At 45.0% G+C, this 19,794-nt stretch overlaps 1 protein-coding gene across 1 annotated transcript in view; it reads left to right on the forward strand.

Moving 5' to 3' along the window:
• Positions 1-1,598: 1,598 nt before the first annotated feature.
• The window catches only part of LOC144486476 (uncharacterized), a 129,752-nt gene continuing 111,556 nt past the window's right edge, over positions 1,599-19,794 (forward strand). Inside the window, exon 1 of the mRNA XM_078204519.1 lies at positions 1,599-1,953. Coding sequence (XP_078060645.1) covers positions 1,611-1,953 — 343 coding nt within the window. The 5' untranslated portion in view covers positions 1,599-1,610. The remainder of the gene's footprint in view (positions 1,954-19,794) is intronic.

The following is a 19,794-nucleotide window of genomic DNA, read 5'->3' on the forward strand; positions in this document are numbered from 1 at the left end:
GCGCGCAGTACTCCAAGTGGGGTCTAACCAGGGTCCTATAAAGCTGCAGCATTATCTCCCGACTCCTAAACTCAATCCCTCGATTAATGAAGGCTAGTACGCCGTACACCTTCTTGACCGCATCCTCCACCTGCGAGGCCGATTTAAGAGTCCTATGGACCCGGACCCCAAGGTCCTTCTGATCCTCTACACTGCTAAGAATGGTACCCTTCATGTTATACTGCTGCTTCATCCCATTGGATCTGCCAAAATGGATCACTACACACTTATCCGGGTTGAAGTCCATCTGCCACTTCTCCGCCCAGTCTTGCATTCTATCTATGTCTCGCTGCAACTTCTGACATCCCTCCAAACTATCCACAACACCACCTACCTTGGTGTCGTCAGCAAACTTACCAACCCATCCCTCCACTTCCTCATCCAGGTCATTTATGAAAATGACAAACAGCAAGGGTCCCAGAACAGATCCCTGGGGCTGTGTGATTGTGGATTGTGTTTTTTTTGGCAGTGTGATTGTGGATTGTGTGTTTTTGGCAGTATGATTGTGGATTGTGTTTTTTGGCAGTGTTATTGTGGATTGTGTTTTTTTGGCAGTGTGATTGTGGATTGTGTTTTTTGGCAGTTTGGTTGTGGATTGTGTTTTTTTGGCAGTGTGATTGTGGATTGTGGTTTTTTTTGGCAGTGTGATTGTGGATTGTGTTTTTTTTGGCAGTATGATTGTGGATTGTGTTTTTTTGACAGTGTGATTGTGTTTTTGGCAGTGTGATTGTGGATTGTGTTTTTTTGGCGGTGTATCTATGTTTTTTTGGCAGTGTGATTGTATTTTTTTGGCAATGTGATTGTGTTTTTTTGGCAGTGTGATTGTGGATTGTGTTTTTTTGGCAGTGTGTCTGTGTTTTTTTGGCAGTGTGTCTGTGTTTTTTTGGCAGTGTGATTGTGGATTGTGTTTTTTTGGCAGTGTGTCTGTGTTTTTTTGGCAGTGTGATTGTGGATTGTGTTTTTTTGGCAGTGTGATTGTGGATTGTGTTTTTTTTGGCAGTGTGATTGTGGATTGTGTTTTTTTTGGCAGTATGATTGTGGATTGTGTTTTTTTGACAGTGTGATTGTGTTTTTGGCAGTGTGATTGTGGATTGTGTTTTTTTGGCGGTGTATCTATGTTTTTTTGGTAGTGTGATTGTATTTTTTTGGCAGTGTGATTGTGTTTTTTTGGCAGTGTGATTGTGGATTGTGTTTTTTTGGCAGTGTGTCTGTGTTTTTTTGGCAGTGTGTCTGTGTTTTTTTGGCAGTGTGATTGTGGATTGTGTTTTTTTGGCAGTGTGTCTGTGTTTTTTTGGCAGTGTGATTGTGGATTGTGTTTTTTTGGCAGTGTGTCTGTGTTTTTTTGGCAGTGTGATTGTGGATTGTGTTTTTTTGGCAGTGTGTCTGTGTTTTTTTGGCAGTGTGATTGTGGATTGTGTTTTTTTGGCAGTGTGTCTGTGTTTTTTTGGCAGTGTGATTGTGGATTGTGTTTTTTTGGCAGTGTGTCTGTGTTTTTTTGGCAGTGTGATTGTGGATTGTGTTCGGTTGACAATCTGTTCCTCCTTCAATCCCAGTTCCTGTTCAATGTTGAGATGTCCCGGCAACTTCTCATTCTCCTCCTGTCCCTGAATCTCCTCTTCTCGGGATCGGCGAATCTCAATCTCCAGCCTCACCCTGGAGCCGGGATCGGGATCCAGCCGCTCCGCCTGGAATCCGGAGCCATAGAGATTCCCGGAGCGGGAGTGAGTCCGGGACCGGGTTCGGGACCGGGACCGGGAGTGAGTCCGGGACCGGGAGAGAGTCCGGGACCGGGTTCGGGACCGGGACCGGGAGCGAGTCCGGGACCGGGAGTGAATCCGGGACCAGGAGAGAGTCTGGATCGGAGCCCCGAGCCGGGACAGAGGAAGCGGATTCCGCAAGGCAGCGCAGAGAAAGGTAAAAAACTCATAGATCCTGGGATAGGGAGTGTTCCCGGGATAAAGAACTGACTCGAGGATAAGAAATATTCCTGGGATAAGGAATTGACTCTGAGATAAGGGATGATCCTGGGATAAGGAATTGACTCGGGGACAGGGAATGTCCCTGACATAAGGAAGTGAATCTGGGATAAGGAATGATCCTGGGATAAGGAATTGACTCTGGGATAGGAAATGTTCCTGAGATAAGGAATTGACTCTGGGGTAAGGAATGTTGCTGGGATATGGAATTGACTCTGGGATAAGAAATGTTCCTGGGATAGGGAATTAACTCTGGGATAAGGGATGTTCCTGGGATAAGGAATTGACTCTGGGATAAGGAATGTTGCTGAGATAAGGAATTGACGCTGGGGTAAGGAATTGATTCTAGGATGAGGAATGTTACTGGCATAAGGAATTGACTCTGGGATAAGGAATGTTGCTGGGATAAGGAATTGACTCTGGGATAAGGAATTGATTCTGGGACAAGGAATTGGCTCTGGGACAAGGAATTGGTTCTGGGACAAGGAATGTTCCTGGGATAAGGAATTGACTCTGGGATAAGGAATGTTGCTGTGATAAGGAATTGACTCGAGGATAAGGAATGTGGCTGGGATAAGGAATTGACTACTCTGTGATAAGGAATTGACGCTGGGATATGGAATTGATTCTGGGATAAGGAATGTTCCTGGGATAAGGAATTGACTCTGGGATAAGGAATGTTCCTGAGATAAGGAATTGACTCTGGGATAAGGAATGTTGCTGGGATAAGGAATTGACTCTGGGATAGGGAATGTTCCTGAGATAAGGAATTGACTCGAGGATAAGGAATGTTGCTGGGATAAGAAATTGACTCGAGGATAAGGAATGTGGCTGGGATAAGGAATTGACTACTCTGTGATAAGGAATTGACGCTGGGATATGGAATTGACTCTGGGATAAGGAATGTTCCTGGGATAAAGAATTGACTCTGGGATAAGGAATGTTGCTGGGATAAGGAGTTAACTCTGGGATAAGGAATGTTCCTGGGATAAGTAATTGACTCGAGGATAAGGAATGTGGCTGGGATAAGGAATTGACACTGGGATATGGAATTGACTCTGGGATAAGGAATTGGCTCTGGGACAAGGAATTGGTTCTGGGATAAGGAATGTTCCTGGGGTAAGGAATTGACTCTGGGATGAGGAATGTTGCTGGGATAAGGAATTGACTCTAGGATAAGGAATGTTCCTGGCATAAGAATTAACTCTGGGATAAGGAATTGACTCTGGGATAAGGAATTGAAGCTGGGATAAGGAATTGAAGCTGGGATAAGGAATTGACTCTGGGATAGGGAATGTTCCTGAGATAAGGAATTGACTCTGGGATAAGGAATGTTCCTGGGATAAGGAATTGACTCAGGGATAAGGAATGTTGCTGGGATAAGGAATTGACTCGAGGATAAGGAATGTGGCTGGGATAAGGAATTGACTCTGGGATAGGGAATGTTCCTGAGATAAGGAATTGACTCTAGGATAAGGAATGTTGCTGGGATAAGGATTTGACTCTGTGATAAGGAATTGACGCTGGGATATGGAATCGACTCTGGGATAAGGAATGTTCCTGGTATAAGGAATTGACACTGGGATAGGGAATGTTCCTGAGATAAGGAATTGACTCTGGGAGAAGGAATGATCCTGGGATAAGGAATTGACTCAGGGATAAGGAATTGACGATGGGATATGGAATGTTCCTGAGAAAAGGAATTGACTTCAGGATAAGGAATGTGGTTGGGATAAGGAATTGACTCTGGGATAGGGAATGTTCCTGAGATAAGGAATTGACTTCAGGATAAGGAATGTGGTTGGGATAAGGAATTGACTCTGGGATAGGGAATGTTCCTGAGATAAGGAATTGACTCTGGGATAAGGAATGTTCCTGGGATAAGGAATTGACTGTGGGACAAGGAATGTTCCTGAGATATGGAATTGACTCTAGGATAAGGAATGTTGCTGGGAAAAGGAATTGACTTTGGGATAAGGAATTGACGCTGGGATATAGAACATAGAACAGTACAGCACAGAACAGGCCCTTCGGCCCACAATGTTGTGCCGAGCTTTATCTGAAACCAAGGTCAAGCTATCCCACTCGCTATCATCCTGGTGTGCTCCATGTGCCTATCCAATAACCGCTTAAATGTTCCTGAAGTGTCTGACTCCACTATCACCGCAGGCAGTCCATTCCACACCCCAACCACTCTCTGCGTAAAGAACCTACCTCTAATATCCTTCCTGTATCTCCCACCACGAACCCTATAGTTATGCCCCCTTGTAATAGCTCCATCCACCCGAGGAAATAGTCTTTGAACGTTCACTCTATCTATCCCCTTCATCATTTTATAAACCTCTATTAAGTCTCCCCTCAGCCTCCTCCGCTCCAGAGAGAACAGCCCTAGCTTCCTCAACCTTTCCTCATAAGACCTACCCTCCAAACCAGGCAGCATCCTGGTAAATCTCCTCTGCACTCTTTCCAGCGCTCCCACATCCTTCTTATAGTGAGGTGACCAGAACTGCACACAATATTACAAATGTAAATGGATATGGAATTGACTCTGGGATAAGCAATGTTCTGGGGATAAGGAATTGACTCTGGGATAAGGAATGTTGCTGAGGTAAGGAATTGTCTCTGGGATAGGGAATGTTCCTGGGATAAGTAATTGACGCTGAGATAAGTAATTGACGCTGGGTTAAGGAATTGACTCTGGGATAAGGAATGTTCCTGAGGTAAGGAATTGACTCTAGGATATGGAATGTTCCTGGGATAAGGATTTGATTCCATGATAAGGAATGTGGCTGGTATAAGGAATTGTCTCTGGAATAGGGAATGTTCCTGGGATAAGGAATTAATGCGGGTATAAGGAATTGACTCTGGGATAAGGAATGTTGCTGGGATAAGGAATTGACTCTGGGATAAGGAATTGACGCTGGGATATGGAATTGACTCTGGGAGAAGGAATGTTCCTGGGATAAGGAATTGACTCTGGGATAAGGAATTGACGCTGGGATATGGAATTGACTCTGGGAGAAGGAATGTTCCTGGGATAAGGAATTGACTCTGGGGTAAGGAATATTCCTCGGATAAGGAATTGACTCTGGTATAGGGAACGTTCCTTGGATAAGGAATTGACTCTGGAATAAGGAATGTTCCTGGGATAAGGAATTGACTCTGCGATAAGGAAAGTTGCTGGGAGAAGGAATTGACTCTGGGATAGGGAATGTTCCTGAGATATGGAATTGACTCTAGGATAAGGAACGTTCCTGGGATAAGGAATTGACCCCGGGGTGAGGAATGTTCCTGAGATAAGGAATGGACTCTAGGATAAGAAATTTTCCTGAGATAAGGAATTGACTCTGTGATAAGGAATTGACACTGAGATAAGGAATTGATGCTGGGATATGGAATTGACTCTGGGATAAGGGATGTTCCTGGGATAACGAATTGACTGTGGGATAAGGAATGTTCCTGGGATAAGGAATTGACCTTGGGATAAGGAATGTTCCTGGGATAACGAATTGACGGTGGGATAAGAAATGTTCCTGGGATAAGGAATTGACTCTGGGATAAGGAATGTTCCTGGGATATGGAATTGACGCTGGGATAAGGAATTGCCTCTGGGACAAGGAATGTTTCTGAGATATGCAATTGACTCTAGGATAAGGAATGTTGCTGGGAAAAGGAATTGACTTTGGGATAAGGAATTGATGCTGGGATATGGAATTGACTCTGGGATAAGGAATGATTCTGGGATAAGGAATTGGCTCTGGGATAAGGACTGTTTCTGGGATAAGGAATTGACTCTGGGTTAAGGAATGATCCTGGGATAACAAATTGACTCTGGGACAGGAAATGTTACTGTGATAAGGAATTGAATCTAGGATAAGGAATGTTGCTGGGATAATGTATTGACGCTGAGATAAGGAATGATCCTGGGATAAGGAATTGACTCTGGGATAAGGAATTAACGCTGGGATATGGAATTGACTCTGGGACGAGGAATGTTCCTGAGGTAAGGAATTGACTCTGGGATATGGAATGTTCCTGGGATAAGGAATTGTCTCTGGGATAGAAATCATAGAATCATAGAAACCCTACAGTGCAGAAGGAGGCCATTCGGCTCATCGAGTCTGCACCGACCACAATCCCACCCAGGCCCTACCCCCACCTATTTACCCGCTAATCCCTCTAACCTACACATCCCAGGACTCCAAGGGGCAATTTTTAACCTGGCCAATCAACCTAACCCGCACATCTTTGGACTGTGGGAGGAAACCGGAGCACCCGGAGGAAACCCACGCAGACACGAGGAGAATGTGCAAACTCCACACAGACAGTGACCCGAGCCGGGAATCGAACCCGGGACCCCGGAGCTGTGAAGCAGCAGTGCTAACCACTGTGCTACCGTGCCGCCCATATCTGGAATAAGGAATGTTCCTGGAATAAGGAATTGACGCTGGGATAAGGCACTTTCCTGGCATAAGGATTTGACTCTGGGATAAGGAATGTTCCTGGCATAAGGAATGGACTCTGGGATAAGGAATGTTGCTGGGATAAGGATCGTTGCTGGGATAAGGAATTGACTCTAGGATAAAGAATGTTGCTGGGATAAGGAATTGACTCTGGGAATTGACATTGGGATAAGGAATTGACACTGAGATAATGAATTGATGCTGGGATATGGAATTGACTCTGGGATAAGGAATGTTTCTGGGATAAGGAATTGGCTCTGGGATGAGGACTGTTTCTGGGATAAGGAATTGGCTCTGGGATAAGGAATGTTTCTGGGATAAGGAATTGACTCTGGGATAAGGAATGTTCCTGGGATATGGATTTGACGCTGGGATAAGGAATTGCCTCTGGGACAAGGAATGTTCCTGAGATATGCAATTGACTCTAGGATAAGGAATGTTGCTGGGAAAAGGAATTGACTTTGGGATAAGGAATTGATGCTGGGATATGGAATTGACTCTGGGATAAGCAATGTTCCTGGGATTAGGAATTGACTCTGGGATAAGGATTGTTTCTGGGATAAGGAATTGGCTCTGGGATGAGGACTGTTTCTGGGATAAGGAATTGGCTCTGGGATAAGGAATGTTTCTGCGATAAGGAATTGACTCTGGAATAAGGAATGTTCCTGGGATAAGGAATTGACTGTGGGGTAAGGAATGTTGTTGGGATAAGGAATTGACTCTGGGATAGGGAATGTTGCTGAGATAAGGAAGTGACTCTGGAATAAGGAATGTTCCTGGGATAAGGAATTGACTCTGGGGCAAGGAATGTTCCTGAGATATGGAATTGACTCTGGGATAAGGAATGTTCCTGGGATAAGGAATTGACCCTGGGATAAGGAATGTTCCTGGGATAAGGAATTGACTCTGGGATAAGGGAATGTTCCTGAGATAAGGAATTGACTCTGGGATAAGGAATGTTCCTGGGATAAGGAATTGACTGTGGGACAAGGAATGTTCCTGAGATATGGAATTGACTCTAGGATAAGGAATGTTGCTGGGAAAAGGAATTGACTTTGGGATAAGGAATTGACGCTGGGATATAGAACATAGAACAGTACAGCACAGAACAGGCCCTTCGGCCCACAATGTTGTGCCGAGCTTTATCTGAAACCAAGATCAAGCTATCCCACTCGCTATCATCCTGGTGTGCTCCATGTGCCTATCCAATAACCGCTTAAATGTTCCTGAAGTGTCTGACTCCACTATCACCGCAGGCAGTCCATTCCACACCCCAACCACTCTCTGCGTAAAGAACCTACCTCTAATATCCTTCCTGTATCTCCCACCACGAACCCTATAGTTATGCCCCCTTGTAATAGCTCCATCCACCCGAGGAAATAGTCTTTGAACGTTCACTCTATCTATCCCCTTCATCATTTTATAAACCTCTATTAAGTCTCCCCTCAGCCTCCTCCGCTCCAGAGAGAACAGCCCTAGCTTCCTCAACCTTTCCTCATAAGACCTACCCTCCAAACCAGGCAGCATCCTGGTAAATCTCCTCTGCACTCTTTCCAGCGCTCCCACATCCTTCTTATAGTGAGGTGACCAGAACTGCACACAATATTACAAATGTAAATGGATATGGAATTGACTCTGGGATAAGCAATGTTCTGGGGATAAGGAATTGACTCTGGGATAAGGAATGTTGCTGAGGTAAGGAATTGTCTCTGGGATAGGGAATGTTCCTGGGATAAGTAATTGACGCTGAGATAAGTAATTGACGCTGGGTTAAGGAATTGACTCTGGGATAAGGAATGTTCCTGAGGTAAGGAATTGACTCTAGGATATGGAATGTTCCTGGGATAAGGATTTGATTCCATGATAAGGAATGTGGCTGGTATAAGGAATTGTCTCTGGAATAGGGAATGTTCCTGGGATAAGGAATTAATGCGGGTATAAGGAATTGACTCTGGGATAAGGAATGTTGCTGGGATAAGGAATTGACTCTGCGATAAGGAAAGTTGCTGGGAGAAGGAATTGACTCTGGGATAGGGAATGTTCCTGAGATATGGAATTGACTCTAGGATAAGGAACGTTCCTGGGATAAGGAATTGACCCCGGGGTGAGGAATGTTCCTGAGATAAGGAATGGACTCTAGGATAAGAAATTTTCCTGAGATAAGGAATTGACTCTGTGATAAGGAATTGACACTGAGATAAGGAATTGATGCTGGGATATGGAATTGACTCTGGGATAAGGGATGTTCCTGGGATAACGAATTGACTGTGGGATAAGGAATGTTCCTGGGATAAGGAATTGACCTTGGGATAAGGAATGTTCCTGGGATAACGAATTGACGGTGGGATAAGAAATGTTCCTGGGATAAGGAATTGACTCTGGGATAAGGAATGTTCCTGGGATATGGAATTGACGCTGGGATAAGGAATTGCCTCTGGGACAAGGAATGTTTCTGAGATATGCAATTGACTCTAGGATAAGGAATGTTGCTGGGAAAAGGAATTGACTTTGGGATAAGGAATTGATGCTGGGATATGGAATTGACTCTGGGATAAGGAATGATTCTGGGATAAGGAATTGGCTCTGGGATAAGGACTGTTTCTGGGATAAGGAATTGACTCTGGGTTAAGGAATGATCCTGGGATAACAAATTGACTCTGGGACAGGAAATGTTACTGTGATAAGGAATTGAATCTAGGATAAGGAATGTTGCTGGGATAATGTATTGACGCTGAGATAAGGAATGATCCTGGGATAAGGAATTGACTCTGGGATAAGGAATTAACGCTGGGATATGGAATTGACTCTGGGACGAGGAATGTTCCTGAGGTAAGGAATTGACTCTGGGATATGGAATGTTCCTGGGATAAGGAATTGTCTCTGGGATAGAAATCATAGAATCATAGAAACCCTACAGTGCAGAAGGAGGCCATTCGGCTCATCGAGTCTGCACCGACCACAATCCCACCCAGGCCCTACCCCCACCTATTTACCCGCTAATCCCTCTAACCTACACATCCCAGGACTCCAAGGGGCAATTTTTAACCTGGCCAATCAACCTAACCCGCACATCTTTGGACTGTGGGAGGAAACCGGAGCACCCGGAGGAAACCCACGCAGACACGAGGAGAATGTGCAAACTCCACACAGACAGTGACCCGAGCCGGGAATCGAACCCGGGACCCCGGAGCTGTGAAGCAGCAGTGCTAACCACTGTGCTACCGTGCCGCCCATATCTGGAATAAGGAATGTTCCTGGAATAAGGAATTGACGCTGGGATAAGGCACTTTCCTGGCATAAGGATTTGACTCTGGGATAAGGAATGTTCCTGGCATAAGGAATGGACTCTGGGATAAGGAATGTTGCTGGGATAAGGATCGTTGCTGGGATAAGGAATTGACTCTAGGATAAAGAATGTTGCTGGGATAAGGAATTGACTCTGGGAATTGACATTGGGATAAGGAATTGACACTGAGATAATGAATTGATGCTGGGATATGGAATTGACTCTGGGATAAGGAATGTTTCTGGGATAAGGAATTGGCTCTGGGATGAGGACTGTTTCTGGGATAAGGAATTGGCTCTGGGATAAGGAATGTTTCTGGGATAAGGAATTGACTCTGGGATAAGGAATGTTCCTGGGATATGGATTTGACGCTGGGATAAGGAATTGCCTCTGGGACAAGGAATGTTCCTGAGATATGCAATTGACTCTAGGATAAGGAATGTTGCTGGGAAAAGGAATTGACTTTGGGATAAGGAATTGATGCTGGGATATGGAATTGACTCTGGGATAAGCAATGTTCCTGGGATTAGGAATTGACTCTGGGATAAGGATTGTTTCTGGGATAAGGAATTGGCTCTGGGATGAGGACTGTTTCTGGGATAAGGAATTGGCTCTGGGATAAGGAATGTTTCTGCGATAAGGAATTGACTCTGGAATAAGGAATGTTCCTGGGATAAGGAATTGACTGTGGGGTAAGGAATGTTGTTGGGATAAGGAATTGACTCTGGGATAGGGAATGTTGCTGAGATAAGGAAGTGACTCTGGAATAAGGAATGTTCCTGGGATAAGGAATTGACTCTGGGGCAAGGAATGTTCCTGAGATATGGAATTGACTCTGGGATAAGGAATGTTCCTGGGATAAGGAATTGACCCTGGGATAAGGAATGTTCCTGGGATAAGGAATTGACTCTGGGATAAGGGAATGTTCCTGAGATAAGGAATTGACTCTGGGATAAGGAATGTTCCTGGGATAAGGAATTGACTGTGGGACAAGGAATGTTCCTGAGATATGGAATTGACTCTAGGATAAGGAATGTTGCTGGGAAAAGGAATTGACTTTGGGATAAGGAATTGACGCTGGGATATAGAACATAGAACAGTACAGCACAGAACAGGCCCTTCGGCCCACAATGTTGTGCCGAGCTTTATCTGAAACCAAGATCAAGCTATCCCACTCGCTATCATCCTGGTGTGCTCCATGTGCCTATCCAATAACCGCTTAAATGTTCCTGAAGTGTCTGACTCCACTATCACCGCAGGCAGTCCATTCCACACCCCAACCACTCTCTGCGTAAAGAACCTACCTCTAATATCCTTCCTGTATCTCCCACCACGAACCCTATAGTTATGCCCCCTTGTAATAGCTCCATCCACCCGAGGAAATAGTCTTTGAACGTTCACTCTATCTATCCCCTTCATCATTTTATAAACCTCTATTAAGTCTCCCCTCAGCCTCCTCCGCTCCAGAGAGAACAGCCCTAGCTTCCTCAACCTTTCCTCATAAGACCTACCCTCCAAACCAGGCAGCATCCTGGTAAATCTCCTCTGCACTCTTTCCAGCGCTCCCACATCCTTCTTATAGTGAGGTGACCAGAACTGCACACAATATTACAAATGTAAATGGATATGGAATTGACTCTGGGATAAGCAATGTTCTGGGGATAAGGAATTGACTCTGGGATAAGGAATGTTGCTGAGGTAAGGAATTGTCTCTGGGATAGGGAATGTTCCTGGGATAAGTAATTGACGCTGAGATAAGTAATTGACGCTGGGTTAAGGAATTGACTCTGGGATAAGGAATGTTCCTGAGGTAAGGAATTGACTCTAGGATATGGAATGTTCCTGGGATAAGGATTTGATTCCATGATAAGGAATGTGGCTGGTATAAGGAATTGTCTCTGGAATAGGGAATGTTCCTGGGATAAGGAATTAATGCGGGTATAAGGAATTGACTCTGGGATAAGGAATGTTGCTGGGATAAGGAATTGACTCTGGGATAAGGAATTGACGCTGGGATATGGAATTGACTCTGGGAGAAGGAATGTTCCTGGGATAAGGAATTGACTCTGGGATAAGGAATTGACGCTGGGATATGGAATTGACTCTGGGAGAAGGAATGTTCCTGGGATAAGGAATTGACTCTGGGGTAAGGAATATTCCTCGGATAAGGAATTGACTCTGGTATAGGGAACGTTCCTTGGATAAGGAATTGACTCTGGAATAAGGAATGTTCCTGGGATAAGGAATTGACTCTGCGATAAGGAAAGTTGCTGGGAGAAGGAATTGACTCTGGGATAGGGAATGTTCCTGAGATATGGAATTGACTCTAGGATAAGGAACGTTCCTGGGATAAGGAATTGACCCCGGGGTGAGGAATGTTCCTGAGATAAGGAATGGACTCTAGGATAAGAAATTTTCCTGAGATAAGGAATTGACTCTGTGATAAGGAATTGACACTGAGATAAGGAATTGATGCTGGGATATGGAATTGACTCTGGGATAAGGGATGTTCCTGGGATAACGAATTGACTGTGGGATAAGGAATGTTCCTGGGATAAGGAATTGACCTTGGGATAAGGAATGTTCCTGGGATAACGAATTGACGGTGGGATAAGAAATGTTCCTGGGATAAGGAATTGACTCTGGGATAAGGAATGTTCCTGGGATATGGAATTGACGCTGGGATAAGGAATTGCCTCTGGGACAAGGAATGTTTCTGAGATATGCAATTGACTCTAGGATAAGGAATGTTGCTGGGAAAAGGAATTGACTTTGGGATAAGGAATTGATGCTGGGATATGGAATTGACTCTGGGATAAGGAATGATTCTGGGATAAGGAATTGGCTCTGGGATAAGGACTGTTTCTGGGATAAGGAATTGACTCTGGGTTAAGGAATGATCCTGGGATAACAAATTGACTCTGGGACAGGAAATGTTACTGTGATAAGGAATTGAATCTAGGATAAGGAATGTTGCTGGGATAATGTATTGACGCTGAGATAAGGAATGATCCTGGGATAAGGAATTGACTCTGGGATAAGGAATTAACGCTGGGATATGGAATTGACTCTGGGACGAGGAATGTTCCTGAGGTAAGGAATTGACTCTGGGATATGGAATGTTCCTGGGATAAGGAATTGTCTCTGGGATAGAAATCATAGAATCATAGAAACCCTACAGTGCAGAAGGAGGCCATTCGGCTCATCGAGTCTGCACCGACCACAATCCCACCCAGGCCCTACCCCCACCTATTTACCCGCTAATCCCTCTAACCTACACATCCCAGGACTCTAAGGGGCAATTTTTAACCTGGCCAATCAACCTAACCCGCAAATCTTTGGACTGTGGGAGGAAACCGGAGCACCCGGAGGAAACCCACGCAGACACGAGGAGAATGTGCAAACTCCACACAGACAGTGACCCGAGCCGGGAATCGAACCCGGGACCCCGGAGCTGTGAAGCAGCAGTGCTAACCACTGTGCTACCGTGCCGCCCATATCTGGAATAAGGAATGTTCCTGGAATAAGGAATTGACGCTGGGATAAGGCACTTTCCTGGCATAAGGATTTGACTCTGGGATAAGGAATGTTCCTGGCATAAGGAATGGACTCTGGGATAAGGAATGTTGCTGGGATAAGGATCGTTGCTGGGATAAGGAATTGACTCTAGGATAAAGAATGTTGCTGGGATAAGGAATTGACTCTGGGAATTGACATTGGGATAAGGAATTGACACTGAGATAATGAATTGATGCTGGGATATGGAATTGACTCTGGGATAAGGGATGTTCCTGGGATAACAAAATGACTCTGGGATAAGGAATGTTCCTGGGATAAGGAATTGACCCTGGGATAAGGAATGTTCCTGGGATAACGAATTGACTGTGGGATAAGGAATGTTCCTGGGATAAGGAATTGACTCTGGGATAAGGAATGTTCCTGGGATATGGATTTGACGCTGGGATAAGGAATTGCCTCTGGGACAAGGAATGTTCCTGAGATATGCAATTGACTCTAGGATAAGGAATGTTGCTGGGAAAAGGAATTGACTTTGGGATAAGGAATTGATGCTGGGATATGGAATTGACTCTGGGATAAGCAATGTTCCTCGGATTAGGAATTGACTCTGGGATAAGGAATGTTTCTGGGATAAGGAATTGGCTCTGGGATGAGGACTGTTTCTGGGATAAGGAATTGGCTCTGGGATAAGGAATGTTTCTGGGATAAGGAATTGACTCTGGGATAAGGAATGTTCCTGGGATATGGATTTGACGCTGGGATAAGGAATGTTGGTGGGATAAGGAAGTGACTCTGGAATGAGGAATGTTCCTGGGATAAGGAATTGATTGTGGGATAGGGAATGTTCCTGGGATAAGATTTTGACCCTGGGATAAGGAATGCTCCTGGAATAAGAAATTGACTCTGGGATAAGGGATGTCCAGGGATAAAGAATTGCCTCTGGGATGAGGGATGTTCCTGGGATAAGGAATTGACTCTGGGATAAGGAATGTTCCTGGGATAAGTAATTGACCCTGGGATATGGAATTTTCCTGAGATTAGGAATTGACTCTGGGATAAGGAATGTTGCTGGGAAATGGAATTGACTTTGGGATAAGGAATTGATGCTGGGATATGGAATTGACTCTGGGATAAGCAATGTTCCTGGGATTAGGAATTGACTCTGGGATAAGGAATGTTTCTGGGATAAGGAATTGACTCTGGAATAAGGAATGTTCCTGGGATAAGGAATTGACTGTGGGATAAGGAATGTTGGTGGGATAAGGAAGTGACACTGGAATGAGGAATGTTCCTGGGATAAGGAATTGACTCTGGGACAAGGAATGTTCCTGAGATATGGAATAGACTGTGGGATAAGGAATGTTCCTGGGATAATGAATTGACCCTGGGATAAGGAATGTTCCTGGAATAAGAAATTGACTCTGGGATAAGGGATGTCCTGGGATAAAGAATTGCCTCTGGGATGAGGGATGTTCCTGGGATAAGGAATTGACTCTGGGATAAGTAATTGACCCTGGGATAAGGAATTTTCCTGAGATTAGGAATTGACTCTGGGATAAGGAATTGACGCTGGGATACGGAATTGACTCTGGGACAAGGAATGTTCGTTGGACATGGAATTGACTCTGGGGTAAGGAATGTTCCTGGGATAAGGAATTGACTCTGGTATAGGGAATGTTCCTAGGATAAGGAATTGACTCTGGAATAAGGAATGTTCCTGGGATAAGGAATTGACTGTGGGATAAGGAATGTTGGTGGGATAAGGAAGTGACACTGGAATGAGGAATGTTCCTGGGATAAGGAATTGACTCTGGGACAAGGAATGTTCCTGAGATATGGAATAGACTGTGGGATAAGGAATGTTCCTGGGATAATGAATTGACCCTGGGATAAGGAATGTTCCTGGAATAAGAAATTGACTCTGGGATAAGGGATGTCCTGGGATAAAGAATTGCCTCTGGGATGAGGGATGTTCCTGGGATAAGGAATTGACTCTGGGATAAGTAATTGACCCTGGGATAAGGAATTTTCCTGAGATTAGGAATTGACTCTGGGATAAGGAATTGACGCTGGGATACGGAATTGACTCTGGGACAAGGAATGTTCGTTGGACATGGAATTGACTCTGGGGTAAGGAATGTTCCTGGGATAAGGAATTGACTCTGGTATAGGGAATGTTCCTAGGATAAGGAATTGACTCTGGAATAGGAATGTTCCTGGGATAAGGAATTGACCCTGTGATAAGGAATGTTCATGGGATAAGGAATTGACTCTGGGATAAGGAATTGACGCTGGGGTATGGAATTGACTCTGGGATAAGGAATGTTCCTGGTATAAGGAATTGACTCTGGGATAAGGAATGTTGCTGGGATAAGGATAGTTGCTGGGATCAGGAATTGTCTCTGGGATAGGGAATGTTCCTGGGATAAGGAATTGACACTGAGATAAGGAATTGACGCTGGGATAAGGAATTGACTCTGGGATAAGGAATGTTCCTGAGATAAGGAATTGACTCTAGGGTAAGGAAAGTTGCTGCGACAAGGAATTGATGCTGGGATAAGGAATGTTCCTGAGATAAGGAATTGACTCTGGGATAAGGAATGATCCTGGGATAAGGAATTGACTCTGGAATCGGGACTGTTCCTGAGATAAGGAATTGAATCTGGGATAAGGAATGATCCTGGGATCACGAATTGACTCTGGGACAGGAAATGTTACTGAGATATGGAATTGAATCTAGGATAAGGAATGTTGCTGGGATAAGGGATTGACGTTGGGACAAGGAATGATCCTGGGATAAGGAATTGACTCTGGGTTAAGGAATTCACGCTGTGATATGGAATTGACTCTGGGATAAGGAATGTTCCTGGGATAAGGAATTGTCTCTGGGATAGGGAATGTTCCTGGGATAAGGAATTGTCTCTGGGATAGGGAATGTTCCTGGGATAAGGAATTGACTCTGGGATAAGGAATGTTACTGGCATAAGGAATTGACTCTGGGATAAGGAATGTTCCTGGGACAAGGAATTGACCCTGGGATAAGGAATTTTCCTGAGATTAGGAATTGACTCTGGGGTAAGGAATTGACGCTGGGATAAGGAATTGACTCTGGTATAGGGAATGTTCCTGAGATAAGGAATTGAGTCTGGGGTAAGGAATGTTCCTGGGATAAGGAATTGACTCTGGGATAGGGAATGTTCCTGGGATAAGGAAGTGACTCTGGAATAAGGAATGTTCCTGGGATAAGGAATTGACCCTGGGACAAGGAATGTTCCTGAGATATGGAATTGACTCTAGGATAAGGAATGTTGCTGGGAAAAGGAATTGACTTTGGGATAAGGAATTGACGCTGGGATATAGAACATAGATCATAGAACAGTACAGCACAGAACAGGCCCTTCGGCCGCGATGTTGTGCCGAGCTTTATCTGAAACCAAGATCAAGCTATCCCACTCCCTATCATCCTGGTGTGCTCCATGTGCCTATCCAATAACCGCTTAAATGTTCCGAAAGTGTCTGACTCCACTATCACTGCAGGCAGTCCATTCCACACCCCAACCACTCTCTGCGTAAAGAACCTACCTCTGATATCCTTCCTGTATCTCCCACCACGAACCCTATAGTTATGCCCCCTTGTAATAGCTCCATCCACCCGAGGAAATAGTCTTTGAACGTTCACTCTATCTATCCCCTTCATCATTTTATAAACCTCTATTAAGTCTCCCCTCAGCCTCCTCCGCTCCAGAGAGAACAGCCCTAGCTCCCTCAACCTTTCCTCATAAGACCTACCCTCCAAACCAGGCAGCATCCTGGTAAATCTCCTCTGCACTCTTTCCTGCACTTCCACATCCTTCTTATAGTGAGGTGACCAGAACTGCACACAATATTCGAAATGTGGTCTCACCAAGGTCCTGTGCAGTTGCAGCATAACCCCACGGCTCTTAAACTCCAACCCCCTGTTAAGGACAGTGAGGAAGGTTTTCAAAGCTTGCAGAGGGATTTGGACCAACTCGAAAAATGGGCTGAAAAATGGCAAATGGAATTTAACGCAGACAAGTGTGAGATATTGCACATTGGAAGGACAAACCAAAGTAGAACGTACAGGGTAAATGGTAGGACTCTGAAGAGTGCAGTTGAACAGAGGGATACAAAGAACAAAGAACAAAGAACAGTACAGCACAGGAAACAGGCCCTTCGGCCCTCCAAGCCTGTGCCGCTCCTTGGTCCAACTAGACCAATCGTTTGTATCCCTCCATTCCCAGGCTGCTCATGTGACTATCCAGGTAAGTCTTAAACGATGTCAGCGTGCCTGCCTCCACCACCCTACTTGGCAGCGCATTCCAGGCCCCCACCACCCTCTGTGTAAAAAACGTCCCTCTGATGTCTGAGTTATACTTCGCCCCTCTCAGCTTGAGCCCGTGACCCCTCGTGATCGTCACCTCCGACCTGGGAAAAAGCTTCCCACTGTTCACCCTATCTATACCCTTCATAATGTTGTACACCTCTATTAGATCTCCCCTCATTCTCCGTCTTTCCAAGGAGAACAACCCCAGTCTACCCAATCTCTCCTCATAGCTAAGACCCTCCATACCAGGCAACATCCTGGTAAACCTTCTCTGCACTCTCTCTAATGCCTCCACGTCCTTCTGGTAGTGCGGCGACCAGAACTGGACGCAGTACTCCAAATGTGGCCTAACCAGCGTTCTATACAGCTGCATCATCAGACTCCAGCTTTTATACTCTATACCCCGTCCTATAAAGGCAAGCATACCATATGCCTTCTTCACCACCTTCTCCACCTGTGTTGCCACCTTCAAGGATTTGTGGACTTGCACACCTAGGTCCCTCTGTGTTTCTATACTCCTGATGACTCTGCCATTTATTGTATAACTCCTCCCTACATTATTTCTGGGATCTGGGAATACAGGTACAGAATTCCCTAAAAGTGACGTCACAGGTGGATAGGGTCGTAAAGAGTGCCTTTGGTACATTGGCCTTTATAAATCGGAGTATCGAGTATAAAAGTTGGGGTGTTATGGTAAGGTTATATAAGGAATTGGTGAGGCCGAATTTGGAGTATTGTGTACAGTTTTGGTCACCTAGTTACAGGAAGGATGTAAATAAGATTGAAAGAGTGCAGAGAAGGTTCACAAGGATTTTGCCGGGACTTGAGAAGCTGAGTTACAGAGAGAGATTGAATAGGTTGGGACATTATTCCGTGGAGCGTAGAAGATTGAGGGGAGATTTGATAGAGGTGTATAAGATTTTGATGGGTATAGATAGAGTGAATGCAAGCAAGCTTTTTCCGCTGAGGCTCGGGGAGAAAAAAACCAGAGGGCATGGGTTAAGGGTGAAAGGAGAAAAGTTTAAAGGGAATATTAGGGGGTCTGATGATGCAGCTGTATAGAACGCTGGTTAGGCCACATTTGGAGTACTGCGTCCAGTTCTGGTTGCCGCACTACCAGAAGGACGTGGAGGCATTGGAGAGAGTGCAGAGAAGGTTTACCAGGATGTTGCCTGGTATGGAGGGTCTTAGCTATGAGGAGAGATTGGGTAGACTGGGGTTGTTCTCCTTGGAAAGACGGAGAATGAGGGGAGATCTAATAGAGGTATACAAGATTATGAAGGGTATAGATAGGGTGAACAGTGGGAAGCTTTTTCCCAGGTCGGAGGTGACGATCACGAGGGGTCACGGGCTCAAGCTGAGAGGGGCGAAGTATAACTCAGACATCAGAGGGACGTTTTTTACACAGAGGGTGGTGGGGGCCTGGAATGCGCTGCCAAGTAGGGTGGTGGAGGCAGGCACGCTGACATCGTTTAAGACTTACCTGGATAGTCACATGAGCAGCCTGGGAATGGAGGGATACAAACGATTGGTCTAGTTGGACCAAGGAGCGGCACAGGCTTGGAGGGCCGAAGGGCCTGTTTCCTGTGCTGTACTGTTCTTTGTTCTTTGTTCTTGGATAGGGAATGTTCCTGGGATAAGGAATTGACGCTGGGATAAGGAATTGACACTGGGATGAGGAATGTTGCTGGGATAAGGAATTGACTCTGGGATAAGGAATTGACTCTGGGATATGGAATTGACTCTGGGATAAGGAATGTTCCTGGGATAAGGAATTGACTCTCGGATAAGGAATGTTCCTGGATAAGGAATTCACACTGGGATAAGGAAATGACCCTGAGATAAGGAATTGAAGCTGGGATAAGGAATTGACTCTGGGATGGGAAATGTTCCTGAGATAAGGAATTGACTCTAGGGTAAGGAATTGATGCTGGGATAAGGAATTGATGCTGGGATAAGGAATTGACGCTGGGATATGGAATTGACTCTGAGATATGGAATGTTCCTGGGATAAGGAATTGACTCTGGGATAAGGAATGTTCCTGGGATGAGGAATTGACTCTGGGGTAAGGAATGCTCCTGGAATGAGGAATTGACTCTGTGGTAAGGGATGTGCCTGGGATGAGGAATTGACTCTGGGATAGGAAATGTTCCTGAGATAAGGAA

The sequence above is a fragment of the Mustelus asterias genome, unplaced genomic scaffold (assembly GCF_964213995.1).
Source record: "Mustelus asterias unplaced genomic scaffold, sMusAst1.hap1.1 HAP1_SCAFFOLD_360, whole genome shotgun sequence".
Lineage (NCBI taxonomy): Eukaryota > Metazoa > Chordata > Chondrichthyes > Carcharhiniformes > Triakidae > Mustelus > Mustelus asterias.